The sequence below is a fragment of the Hypanus sabinus genome, chromosome 25, assembly GCF_030144855.1.
Source record: "Hypanus sabinus isolate sHypSab1 chromosome 25, sHypSab1.hap1, whole genome shotgun sequence".
Lineage (NCBI taxonomy): Eukaryota > Metazoa > Chordata > Chondrichthyes > Myliobatiformes > Dasyatidae > Hypanus > Hypanus sabinus.
This window is the reverse complement of record NC_082730.1, coordinates 16,374,900-16,387,171: the sequence shown is the minus strand read 5'-3', so window position 1 is coordinate 16,387,171 and position 12,272 is coordinate 16,374,900. Positions and strand designations below refer to the sequence as shown.

General features: G+C 41.1%; 1 protein-coding gene across 1 annotated transcript; it reads right to left on the bottom strand.

Moving 5' to 3' along the window:
• Positions 1 to 1,663: 1,663 nt before the first annotated feature.
• snrpe (small nuclear ribonucleoprotein polypeptide E) lies at positions 1,664 to 10,924 on the bottom strand. Its single transcript, XM_059950164.1, has 5 exons — positions 10,793 to 10,924; positions 8,488 to 8,514; positions 8,015 to 8,077; positions 6,329 to 6,407; positions 1,664 to 1,862 (listed from the first exon to the last, which is right to left on the bottom strand). Exons 1-5 carry the CDS (start codon positions 10,844 to 10,846, stop codon positions 1,807 to 1,809), a joined length of 279 nt encoding a protein of 92 aa, XP_059806147.1. The 5' UTR covers positions 10,847 to 10,924; the 3' UTR covers positions 1,664 to 1,806.
• Positions 10,925 to 12,272: the final 1,348 nt, after the last annotated feature.

Below are 12,272 nucleotides of genomic sequence, written 5' to 3'. Positions count from 1 at the left end.
AAAATAGTTTCAAACTACCTCTATCATGTAGGACTTTGGAGGAACAAGAAATTAACTTTTATTGGATATAGTAGATTTAATTGCATAATGGTGCTGTTTGCAATAGATTTACTAAGCTAAACATGTTTTGGTGACTTTTGTTTCTGCTCAGTATCTGAAGCTTCTTGCTTAAGTGTCAAATAATCAGCCAGCATTGATGGATTCCACTTGCCCTGATACCATTTCTCCATGACTGCAATGTCCTGGTTTAACATTTCACAGACAGTGTCAAGATTTGCAGGTAAGAAAATTACTCTTTAGTGACATGTTGGACCTCATGGTTTTGTATGCTTGAAGCGTGTCATCAAACACCTGCACATAGTTTAATGTTCTGTAGCAGCCAAGAAAATTTTCATGAAAATCCTTGAATGCCTTCCATGCAATTTTCTCTGGTCCCACGAGAAGCCCTTTGAATTGTCCGACACCGATGACCTGGTTGATTTGTGAACCAACAAAAATGCCTTCCTTAGTCTTGACTTCAGCTATTCCGACTTGAAGTAATAAATATAGGTGATTAAAAAAATGGTGTGATAGGGACATTTCATGATCAGCAGTCCAAAATCAGTAAGATACACCCAAAAGTATTCAGGAAGCAAAATCTCTGTTACCCCGTGTAATTAGAGATACAGCATAGTGACAGGCTTTTCAGATGCAAGAAACCTGCTCCGTGCAATTACACCATGTGATCAATCATTATTCTCCCCCCGCCCCTTTACAATGGCACCCCTAGAGTGAACTTCCACTATCATCCCTTTTCTTGCATTTAATTTTTTTCCACCGTCGACATGTTTCTCTTTCCACTGATGATCGAGTGTTCCCAAGATTTTCTGTTTGGCACATCTCCAGCAATTGGTGCCTCACCTACACACGAACCTCACACAGATCAAAGAAAACTTCATTACACCCCAGTATAGAGCTGCAGTTCCTCATTGCCACCAGTACAATAAGGAGGACCATCTGCTGTTAACAAATGTTTTAATTAAGCTTTCTCGAGTTATTTTTTTTGTGCTCTTAAAATGTTGAGTGTACTTCCATGTTGGGAGATTGACAGGACACATGAGAGTGCACCCATTATCATCTAAAGCATTAACCAGAGAGCACTGATTATCTGACATCAGTGTAATTACTGCTGCAGTAGCCAGTCTTAGTAACCCACTATGGTCTCACTGATCACAAACTGGCCCCCACCAGCCCATCTTTTCCCTCGCCATGCACTCCTCCCACCTGCCTCATTTGATTCCTCTCCTATCAGATCACATGATTTTCGGCTCTTTGTTGCCTCCACTTATCAAGACCCAGCTCTGACATCATTCCCTCCCCTGCTAATCACCCGCTAGTTCTTGCTCTCCTCCTTATCCCCACTTTACTTTAAACTGGAGCACCCGGAAGAAACCCACAGGGTCGCAGAGAGAACACACAAACTACACAAAGACAGAGCCCGAGAACAGGATTGAACCAGGATCTCTGGCACTGCAAGGGAATTCTCTACAGCTGCAGAACTGAGTCTTCAAATTGTGTTCTGAACAGCACTTCACTCAATTTGTCTTTACAAGAAAGTAAATTATAGTAACTGGTTAAAGTGGACGTGATCACTTCAATCATAACTCCAATATTACTATAGAACAACTGGTTCCAAAGTTTTTATTTCCTAAAAATAAAAAAAACATTACAATTTTAGCTCTGTTTGTCCATCATGTCAAAAATGCTACAGAAACATACAAAATTTATTCACTACACTCTGAAGAAGTTATTCTTCTGGTGGCATCTCTAGGTGTGGACACTCTGTAGCAAGGTGATGTTGTCCCCTTTCAGCATAACACGACCTGAAAAACAAAACACAATAAAGAAACGGCCTTTATTCTAAGTAAACCACTAATCCAAATTATTCTCTTTGTTGGGGGGAGGGATTATTTAACAGTAGTGAGCATCATTAAATGGCAACAGCTGAGTTTAGCCACTTGCTGATAGTTGTGCAGTAGGACACCAGGAAGTCAAAGTATATATAAGGCAAAAGGAATGTCTGACTGGCTGCATCACTATCTGATATGGGGAGGCTACTGCATAGGATTGAAGTAAGCTGCAGAGCATTGAAAAATTAGTCAGCTCCATCATGGGTACAAATCTCTGTAGTATCCAAAACATCTTCAAGAACACAGGAAGGTGGTGCCTGTCATTAAGGACCCCCACTAAACAGGACATGCATTCATCTCATTGTTACCATCAGGAAGGATGTACAGGAGCCTGAAGGCTCACACGCAGCAATTCAGGAACAGCTTCTTTCCCTCTGCCATCAGATTTCTGAATGGATATCAAACCCATAAACACTACCTCACCATTTTCTTAAAAATTTCTGTATTTGCACTATTTATTTTAACTTTATTATTTAATATACATATATAATTACTGTAATTCAGTTTATTTATCATGTATTGCATTGTACTGCTGCTACTAGTTAACAAATTTCACTACATATGCTGGTGATATTAAACCCGATTCTGATGAATAGAAAGAATTTGAGGTTCAAGTTTATAATACCATGGAAGTGGCGACACAGGGCTGCTCATTAAATTCAATCAACCCTAGTTTCTAAACTGAGATTGACACAAAATGGTTTGGTAATAAAAAAAAACCCTGTATTTTAATTGGATGCAACTATATAGGAGGTCAGATTAAGTTTGTGGATGACATGAAAATTAGTGTTGTGGAGAGCGAGGAAGATAGTCTAAGAATTAGGTGTAATTTCACGTGAAATTTGTTGTTTTGTGGCAGAGGTACAGTGCAAAGACATTAATTATAAAACACAAATAAATAGTACAAAAACAAGGATTCACAAGGCAATATTGGGGAAAAAGCTGATTCTGAATTGTTGAAGTGGGTCTGCAAGCTCCTCCCTGATGGCTGAAGAGCAGGATACTGGGAAGTTAAATATGAAAGAGCACAAAGGAATGTCGATGAATAGAAAAAATTTGGAATTCAAGTGTATTGCACATAAAAGTGGTAACACAAGTAGATACCACAGTGAAGGATAAGCATAAAATATAAAAGCTGCGATGTTCTGCTGGAACTTCACATAAGCAAATGTTAGGCTGCACTGGGAGTTCCAGAGTTTGTTAGTACACCACAGAAATGTCACGTTTGTGCTGGAGTGAGTGCAGAAAAAATTCACCAGGATGTTGCCTGGAAAGGAGGACTTTAGTTTATGGGGACAGATTGGATAGGGCAGGCTTGTTTCCCTAGAGTGAAAGAAGCTGAGGTTGCCTGATAGAAGGATACAAGAGCCACTGAAAAGGTAGGAAGTCAAACTCTTTTTCTCATGCTAAGGGTATCAAAAACAAGTGGGTATAGGTTTAAGATGAGTGGGATGGTGTTTAAAGGAGATCCTAGAGTATTTTTGTTGCATGGAGGTTGGTTGCAATCAGGAACGTTGTGCCAGAGGATCAGAAACAATCAGTATTTAAGAGGATCTGGTTCCAATGTGAGCAAATGGAATTTGCTTCCTGGATTAGAGATCATGTCTTATGAGGGGAGGCTGAGCGAGTTAGGCCTTTTATCTTTGGAGCAAAGCAGAATGAGAGGTAACATGATAAGTTTGAGTGGATAGCCAGTGCCTTTTCCCCTGGGCTAAAACAAGAGGGCATAATTGCAAACTGATTGGAGGAAAGCAGAGGGTGAAAGTCAGAGATAGATAGATTTTTTTTATAAACAGAGTGGTGGGTGTGTGGAATGCACTGCCATGGGTGTTGGTAGAGGAAGATATATAAGGAACATGTAAGAAACTCTTAGACAGGTACACGGATTAAAGAAAAATGGACAGCTGTATGGGGGGGCGGGGCGGGAAGAGTTAGATTGATCTTGGAGCAGCGTAAAAGGTCAGCACAACATAGTGGGCTGAAGGGCTTGTTTCTGTGCAGTACAACTCTATAAACCCACTGAATGGAACTTGTTTTGTCAGCATTTAATGGTGCACCAGCAGGTTCCAGATGAAATCCACACTCCAGCATTAATGAAAGTGGTGCGACATTCTTTCTGATTTGTTAAAGTCGAGCTAAAATTTCTTCAGCATCATTGGAACAGCCAATTCAGGTAGGTAAATCTCCACTGAGAATTACCACACTAACAACAAATCTAAAGTTCTGTGAGACCTTGATGGAAACAAACCAGTGCCACATTTCTATAGCTACAAAAGCACTTCAAGAGCAATGTGTTGCATAGACTGGAGTATTATTTCCCCAAATTCTTTAGCTATATGTATTCTTCAGTGGCAACCAAGATGGAGGGTGTCAACACTGGCAAAAAGATTTGGAGGCAAAGTTCATAGATATCACTCATGAACTCATCATCATGTCAACTGTGATGTTTGACACTTGTTGGAATAGTTTACTACACAGCAAGGAAGTAGTATGGTACAGGGTGTCACTGAGTGTTTCACACTAACTGTACTTAATTGTAAGGGCTGAGGAAAAAAAAGCATGTGGACATTGTATATTTCTTTACTCAGAGAGTGATAGCTGTGTGGAATGAGCTTCCTGTAGAAGTAGTAGAGGCCAGTTCAGTTGTGTCATTTAAGGTAAAATTGGATAGGTATATGGACAGGAAAGGAGTGGAGTGTTATGGGCTGAGTGCGGGTAGGTGGGACTAGGTGAGATTAAGAGTTCGGCACGGACTAGGAGGGCCGAGATGGCCTGTTTCCGTGCTGTGATTGTTATATGGTTATATTATATCAGTTAACTGCTAATTAACATGTTTAAAAGCAGGAGAAGTCAATGGGCTTTGCTGAGAAGCAGTTGTAATTTTTAAGAGGGGAATGCCTCTTTCCAAAGATGGCCTCACACAATGCAACTCAAGCTCAAGCCTAAGCTGCTACTTCAGTAAACCATTTAGTGATCAACTGCTGCAGCCAAACCCACGACTCTGACTCCTTGGTGAAGGTGAAAGTGGTCAAATGAACATACACTAGTAAGACACATTAACTAAAGCAATTTGGATGACAGGGTTGGGGGGGGGGGGGGGGTGGTGGGAGAAGCAACTGGGGGTGGTGATGCACTTTGAGGAGGTAAAGAATTTAGAATTCATGCTAATGCACAACAGTTCCCAAAAAACTGAGGGGAAATCATAAAAGATCTGGTATAACAATAAACATTTGACTGCTTTGGCTAAGTTTTGAAGACGTACTGAATCCATTAGAGATTCACCAGCTACCTCAAGGTTTGCTTATCAAATTCTACAGATCAACTTGAGCAGTATCAGACTAAAACTGTACTTCAGTCACACAATGCAACTGCATTTTCACAATTAAAATACAAGCCAAACTCAGTGGATAAATTTCATCAGGGTAGAAAAAACAAGCTTTTATTTGTCTCATGTACATTGAAACATAGTGAAATGTGTCATTTTGAGTCAAAAACCAACACAGGATGTGCCGGGGTAGTTGGCAAGTGTTGCCATGCTTCCAGTGTAAACAAAGCGTGCCTACAACTTACTAAGTCGAATCCGTACGTGTTTGGAATGTGGGAGGAAACGAGAACACACAGAGGAAACCCACACAAATTTACTGCTTACAGTCAGTGGTGGGAATTGAACCCTAACCTTACAGTTGGTGCAGTAAAGTATTATGCTAGCCACTATACTAATGTGCTGCATTTTTCTCCAGTCCCCCCTCCTACTCCCTTTTGGAATAGTTTCATTTCTTCACTTTGACCAAATAACCAAAACTGTCTACGATCCTGGGAATATATCAACAGATACACCGTCATTCCCAAATGACAGTGCATCAGCCATACCTTCCACACATGATGCTAAGCACCGTTTAGTAGCAGTAGACCTGTGCAACCCTTTCTCTTGCTACCCACAGAGGAATTCAGAGCAATTACATTTTGGATCTCACCAATACATAATCCACAATATTCCTTGTTTTCCTAACTGTACACAAAGAGCTTAACAGCAAGTTGAGCTCAGCCTTTGAAGTAGTAACACATCTTTCTGGTTGCTCATTTGTAAAGTGACAAGCCATAAACAATTTGCTCTTTAATCAAAACAATGTTACCTCATTAGTTTGCTATGCATGCAAGTGTTTTGGAGAATGGCAGGTACAAGTGCTTCCTCCCCCCCACCCGCCCTTTACAAAGATAGAGCATTCCTATGAAACCTTTTTTAAGCTGAAATGACGTAAAGCAATAAAACGTTTAAAAGTAAATTGCCAAGATTGCAGAACGACTCAACCCAAACACTGCACTTGAGTATCTTTAATAATTTTTAGATACGCTACTGGAAATTGCATCAGCATACTTACCCAGTGGTTTCCTGGCTTTTGATTTCATGTGAATCTCCTCTGCGTCATCCAAAACGAGATTCATGTATTCATCAAACCCCTAAAAAGAAACAATGAATAGGTACCACAACCGAGAAACCTCAGCAAGAACAGTCACTTGTCGATTTTACAGAGCAGCTATTAATGACAAATCAGATTGAACGACCTCGGGCTATGTGGGCATTAGGCGTGCTCCAGATCTGATGGATCTTAAGTTACTGTTTCTATAGTCACCGAGCACATGGCACGATAGAGAACAAACAGAATGCATGCTTAAGATCTACCATTGAGAGGTACAGCGCAGTAACAGGCCTGTACCACCCAACTACACCCATATGTCAGAATGTGGGAGGAAACCCACGTGGTCGCAGAGGAAATATACAAGCTCTGTACTGACAGCGGGGAGAAATAAACCTGGGTCAATGGCACTGAAATAGCGTTACACTACCATGCCCACCCCAATATGTCTGGAGAGGTGCTCCAAAGGGAGCACTCTGTTGTGACAAATAGGAGATCGGCTGCAGGTCAGCACTGGCAGGAGATGACTAGAGATCACTGAGGGTTAATGTTGAGGTAGATTCTTAAACCCATGGATTCTCTTCGCTTGCTAACAGGTCTATGCATTCTCAGCATTTTTAATTTCAAGATTTATTTCTTGCTTTTGAGTGATCCAAGATCCCTCTGATCCTCCACACTACCAGGAGTCTTACCATTGATACTATAGCCTGTCATCATATTTGACCTACCAAAATGAACCACCTCACACTTATCTGGGTTGAAATCCATCTGCCATTTCTCAGTCCAGTTTTACACCCTATCAATGTTCCGCTGTAACCTTTGACTGCCCTCCACACTATCCACAACACCCCCAACCTTAGTGTCATCAGCAAATTTACTAACCCATCCCTCCACTTCCTCATCCAGGTCACTTATAAACATCATGAAGAGAAGGGGTCCCAGAACAGATCCCTGAGGCACACCACTGGTCACCGGTCTCCATGCAGAATATGACCCGTCTACAACTATTATTTGCCTTCTGTGGGCAAGCCACTTCTGGATCCACAAAGCAATGTAACCTTGGATCCCATGCCTCCTTACTTTCTCAATAAGCCTTGTATGGAGTGCCTTATCAAATACCTTGCTGAAATCCATATACACAACATCTACTGCTCTACCTTCATCGATGTGTTTAGTCACATCCTCAAAAAATTCACGACCTGCCTTTGACAAAGCCACATTGACTATTCCTAATCATATTATGCCTCTCCAAATGTTCATAAATCTCTATACTTCAAAAAAAAATTTTCAGTTTAAGAAATTTAAAATTAAAAATGGTGGGAATGCAGAGATCTGTTCGCAAGCGAAGAAAATCTATGGGTTTAAGAACACAGCTCAAATATTAACCCTTGTAGATGCTTAAGAGATCCTAAGCTTATTCCTGTACCAATGCCAGCCTGCAGTTCATCTCCAGCAAGGACACTTTCCAGATAATTTGGGGTTAAAATTCACATCTGGGATCACTGGAGAGGGTTAAATGTTAAATTAAAACTATTTATACAATAAAATGCTGCAGCAGAAATATCACGTCATTGATTACTGAGATCAATTACTATTTAAACTACAGCATCTTTCTGATTATCAGAATCGTAGCTGACAACTGATACTTACGATTATACAGCCTTCTATCCTCATGTTGACTTGCTCATATAGCCATACTTGAATTCGAGATCTCTATGGTTTAAAAAAAAGCATTTTCAATGAGAGACCTGTTTTTTAAAAAAATATATTGTGAAGTGAACCCTGTTGTATTGTAACTGCACTTCAGCACTGAACTTCAGTGCCAGCCTAGTATACTCAAGTCCATAGGATAGGAGCATGAACTTTGAATTCAGTGAAGTCTGACCTACAAGGTTTTAAAATTACTATTGTTTTATTATTGTCACATACTGTTCATACAGATCAAATCATCACACAGTGCACTGAGGTAAAACAATATAAAGATTAAAGTTTAAAAGTTACAGAGAAAGTGCAGGTAAACCATAAAGTGCAAAATCATAACTAGTGAGGTCATTTGCCCCTTTTATCATAAGAGTCTTTAGTCTTTGCTACACATTCTGTACCATAAATTAAAACGTACTTACATTCTGAAGGTATCTGAAAATAAGGTTCTGTTGCAGTTCAGTTAAGGAGCATGGTTATATGTAAGAGCCAAATATTGAAAAATAATATCTATACGTACCCAGTATAGATTTCCCTGCAGCCGATCACTTCCCAGCTCTCTACTTTATTCCTCCCCCCACTTCTTATCCCCCCTCGACCATCCCATGTTACTTCACTCCTGATGAAGGGTTTCGGCCCGAAACGTCGTTATTACCTCCTCTCATAGATGCTGTCTGGCCTGCTGAGTTCTGCCAGCATCTTGTTTTTTTTAATTTATTTCTGCAGAGTCACTCGTATTGTTAGATTTTAAGATAGCTGTCATTCTAAGACATGTAACTTACTTAAAACCAGAGGACATGACCTATTATTGCTTCAAATGACCAGTAGTAAACCAAACTATTCTTCTGACCAGTAGTAAACCATTTTATTACACCTCTCTCTCTTTGCAAGCTCAATCCTAGTCATTCAAGAGCCATAGACATGGTCTTAATTCTTTCATAAAGTCTTTGGCTATTTACGTCAAATATTTCCTGTAGCCCAGTGGCATGTTTTAGAATATAGAACATAATAGCACAAGAGTAGGCCCTTAGTCTCACAATGTCAAATTAAACCAATCTCATCTGCCTGCAGGGTCTTGATCTCCCCATTCACTGACTGTCCTGTGCCTGTCTAAATGCCTCTGCAAAGTTGGCGTTGAAAGAGGAGCAGCAAAGCAAGTGATGCTTCCATCATTTTACCTGGCAGTTCTTTCCAGACACCTACAGCTCACTGTATAAACATCCATGAGGTTGCCTCTCAGCCTCAGATCCTCCAAATTAAACAGCCTTAGTTTGCCCAACCTTCCCTCACTCTTAAATTCCGGCAACATCCTGGTGAATTTCTGCACCCTGTCCAAAACTTCCACACCTTTTCTGTAACATGACAACCACAATGATTGATTGAAAATGCTCTTGTAATGCTTATAGCCTATCATATTAAAACTGTGACATAAAACCCTCCACTCTACCGGCTCATACAACTTATCAATAAAATTACGTCTAAATATCCCACATATTGCGCATCAAATTTATTTAATTGCAAGATTTACACTCAAAGGTAAATTTCTCAAAAAGTCTCAGCCTCACACTTCAAGACAGCCCACCTGCAGTTTCCACAAAGGTCTAGAATCGTAGCTACAGCAACGGTGGCCATTCAATGCCATCTCTTTTTGCCCATCAATATTAATCATACCTGCTAGGTTTAGGAGTCTTTGCAGGAGAGTGGGATTGGGAGGAGGTGGGACTGAGAAGGGTTGGTGGGGGGAAGAGCAGAAACCAGAATGTTGAGGAAGAGGGGGCAGAAAGAGAGATAAGAGATGGGGGAAAGAAAAGGGATCATGGTCAGGGAACACAGTGGGAGGAAAGAAAGGAACCGGGAAGGATGCTGTGCAAGTGGGAGTCCTCCCAGCAGATGAAATTTTACATCTCAAAGTGCTACATTATGAGAGCGACCCAAAAGAAAATCTTTTATCATCATCAGGGAGGCGCTGCACTCCAGGAAGTAAAACATCACCCCTATTCGGGCATTGAACTGTCAGATAACCTTAGCTGGGCAAGACACATCATTTCAAGTTCCAATAAAATCCTTGGCCTTCTACCGCGTAACTTCTGGAATTGCTCAAAAACCACAAAAAAAATTGCTTATAAAATTCTCGTCCGTCCAAGACTTGAATACTGTAGTGCTATTTGGGATCCCTAATAAACCATTCACATCAATAACCTTGAGAAAGCCCAGAGAAGAGCTGCCAAGTTTGTAACCAGTAATTATAGAAAGACCAATAGTGTTAGATATGCTTCTCGACCTCAGATGGGATACCCTCCAAAGACGCCGCACAAGGAAACTCATTCATTAACTCCATCCAACAGTAGTCATCTTTTGTGTAACCAGAACAACAGACCAGCAACCCGACAAAACCAGTCCCTGAACTACAAGACCACCCAGGCCAATAAGGAGTGCTACGGCTACTCACTGTACCCGAGGGCCATTCCAGTTTGTGACTCCCTGCCGCTGATAGTAAAGCTTTCAAGTCGCTGTTCTTAAACACCACAATTTAAATTACAATTGCATGCATGAAGTACTGCACGTTTATAGCCAAGCGGCAGCGGTTGGTGCAGTACGGACAAGACAGGGATGAATGGGGTACCTGGGGATGCGAGGCCCGGTCCCATTCAGACCCCCTCCCTGCTACCTCCGCCCCTAGCCCTTCTCCCACTCTCGTCCCCTGCCTGCGCTCGGTGTGAAGGATACGATGGGCTGCACCATCACTTTCTGAACCTTCTGCGCTTGGCCCCGGTACGCCATCGCTACCGCTCCGCCTCGTTACAAAATGGCGCGCTGGCGTGCCGTGACCTCTCACCCCTGCGAAGGGTTCTGGGACGTGACCCCAGCGAGGCGGAGCATGCGCCTGGTGCAGCAGCAAACCCAATGTCGGAAAACATGTCCTGCTTTATTAACCTGTTGTCAGCCGTAAAATAAATTAACAAACTATAGTAATATACAATGATTCTATTGATGAAAACAGTATGCACTCTTATATTCTAATAAATGGTCCGGTTTGAATAGCTCAGTGATGGCAACTATTTAGCTTAAAGATTTGCAGAAACATTGGTCAAACACAGACCTTTGACAGGTTGTATTATAGAGAAGCTCCAGGTGAAGACAAAACTTGAATAACGAATAAGATCTTAAGCAAAGATCAAGTTGCTGCAAGAACTCAACGAACGAGGCCGCATCTATGGGGGCAGAGAGATGGTATACATTTTAGGTTTAAACCTTGAATCGGGACCAAAAAATGTCATCCATTGCTCTGTCTCCACAGAGGACGATTTAATTTTAGCCTAACCAAGGGGCAATTTACAATGATCAATTAGTTTATGTCTTTGGATTATGGGAGAAAACAAACATGGTCACGGAGAGAATGTACAAACTTACAGGCAGCGCAGGTATTGAACCCTAGTCACCTGTACTGTTAAGCGTTGTGCTACCTTGCCACCCATAGGCAGCATTTATGGAGGAATTCTCAGATGGAGGCTGAAGGCAGATACTATTTCAGCCATAAAGTCACAAGGTAACAGAAGGAATAAGGCATAAGCAAATATTGTGGGACAAATATTTACCATGAAACAGATAGCCTTAATGATGGAAAGACTTTGTATGATGACGCCAGCTCAGCCAAAGCCTAAAAGGACTTTGGGATCTAGTTCAGTTGAAGGCAATGGCCAGAATTCATATCATTGCTGTCTATCATCTACAATAGTTACATTTCAAAACTTTAATTAGTTCAGACCACTTTGGAACAATCAATCAGAAGCCATGAACAGCATCAAGTTTTTACATGAGCAAAATTGGCCAATTTCTTCATAGGCATTCCTTGGGACTGAATACACTCCTGTTCTTGCAGGTTCTGAGGTACCTGGTGAGGCCAATGTAGAAAATATTTGAGGTAGTGCACTACTAACATTTATAGGATTTGAATCTCTCCCGTTACATAGAAATCAGGGTTCTCTGGGTATTATACTTTCACTAAGCATTCATGGGCCAGGGATTCCCCAAAGGAAGTGAAGTTTCTTTAACTGCAAGTCTTTAATTTCTTTCCATGACAAGTCAGAATAGATTCCTTTGAGTATACGGTTTGCATGAAAACAACATGACCTGCCGAAGGAGCAGACAGTGCAACAAGACCTAGGAACAGATACTGCTTTTATTTATCTTTCCCAAAATTTACATG

Coding starts and splice junctions, on each gene's coding strand:
- snrpe (XM_059950164.1), bottom strand. CDS start 10,846: ATGGCGTACCGGGGCCAAGCGCAGAAGGTTCAGAAAGTGATGGTGCAG. Junction 8,515..10,792: donor AAGTGATGGTGCAGCCCATC/GTATCCTTCACA, acceptor GAACTGCAACAG/AACCTTATTTTCAGATACCT. Junction 6,408..8,014: donor GGATAGAAGGCTGTATAATC/GTAAGTATCAGT, acceptor GTTTCTTTTTAG/GGGTTTGATGAATACATGAA.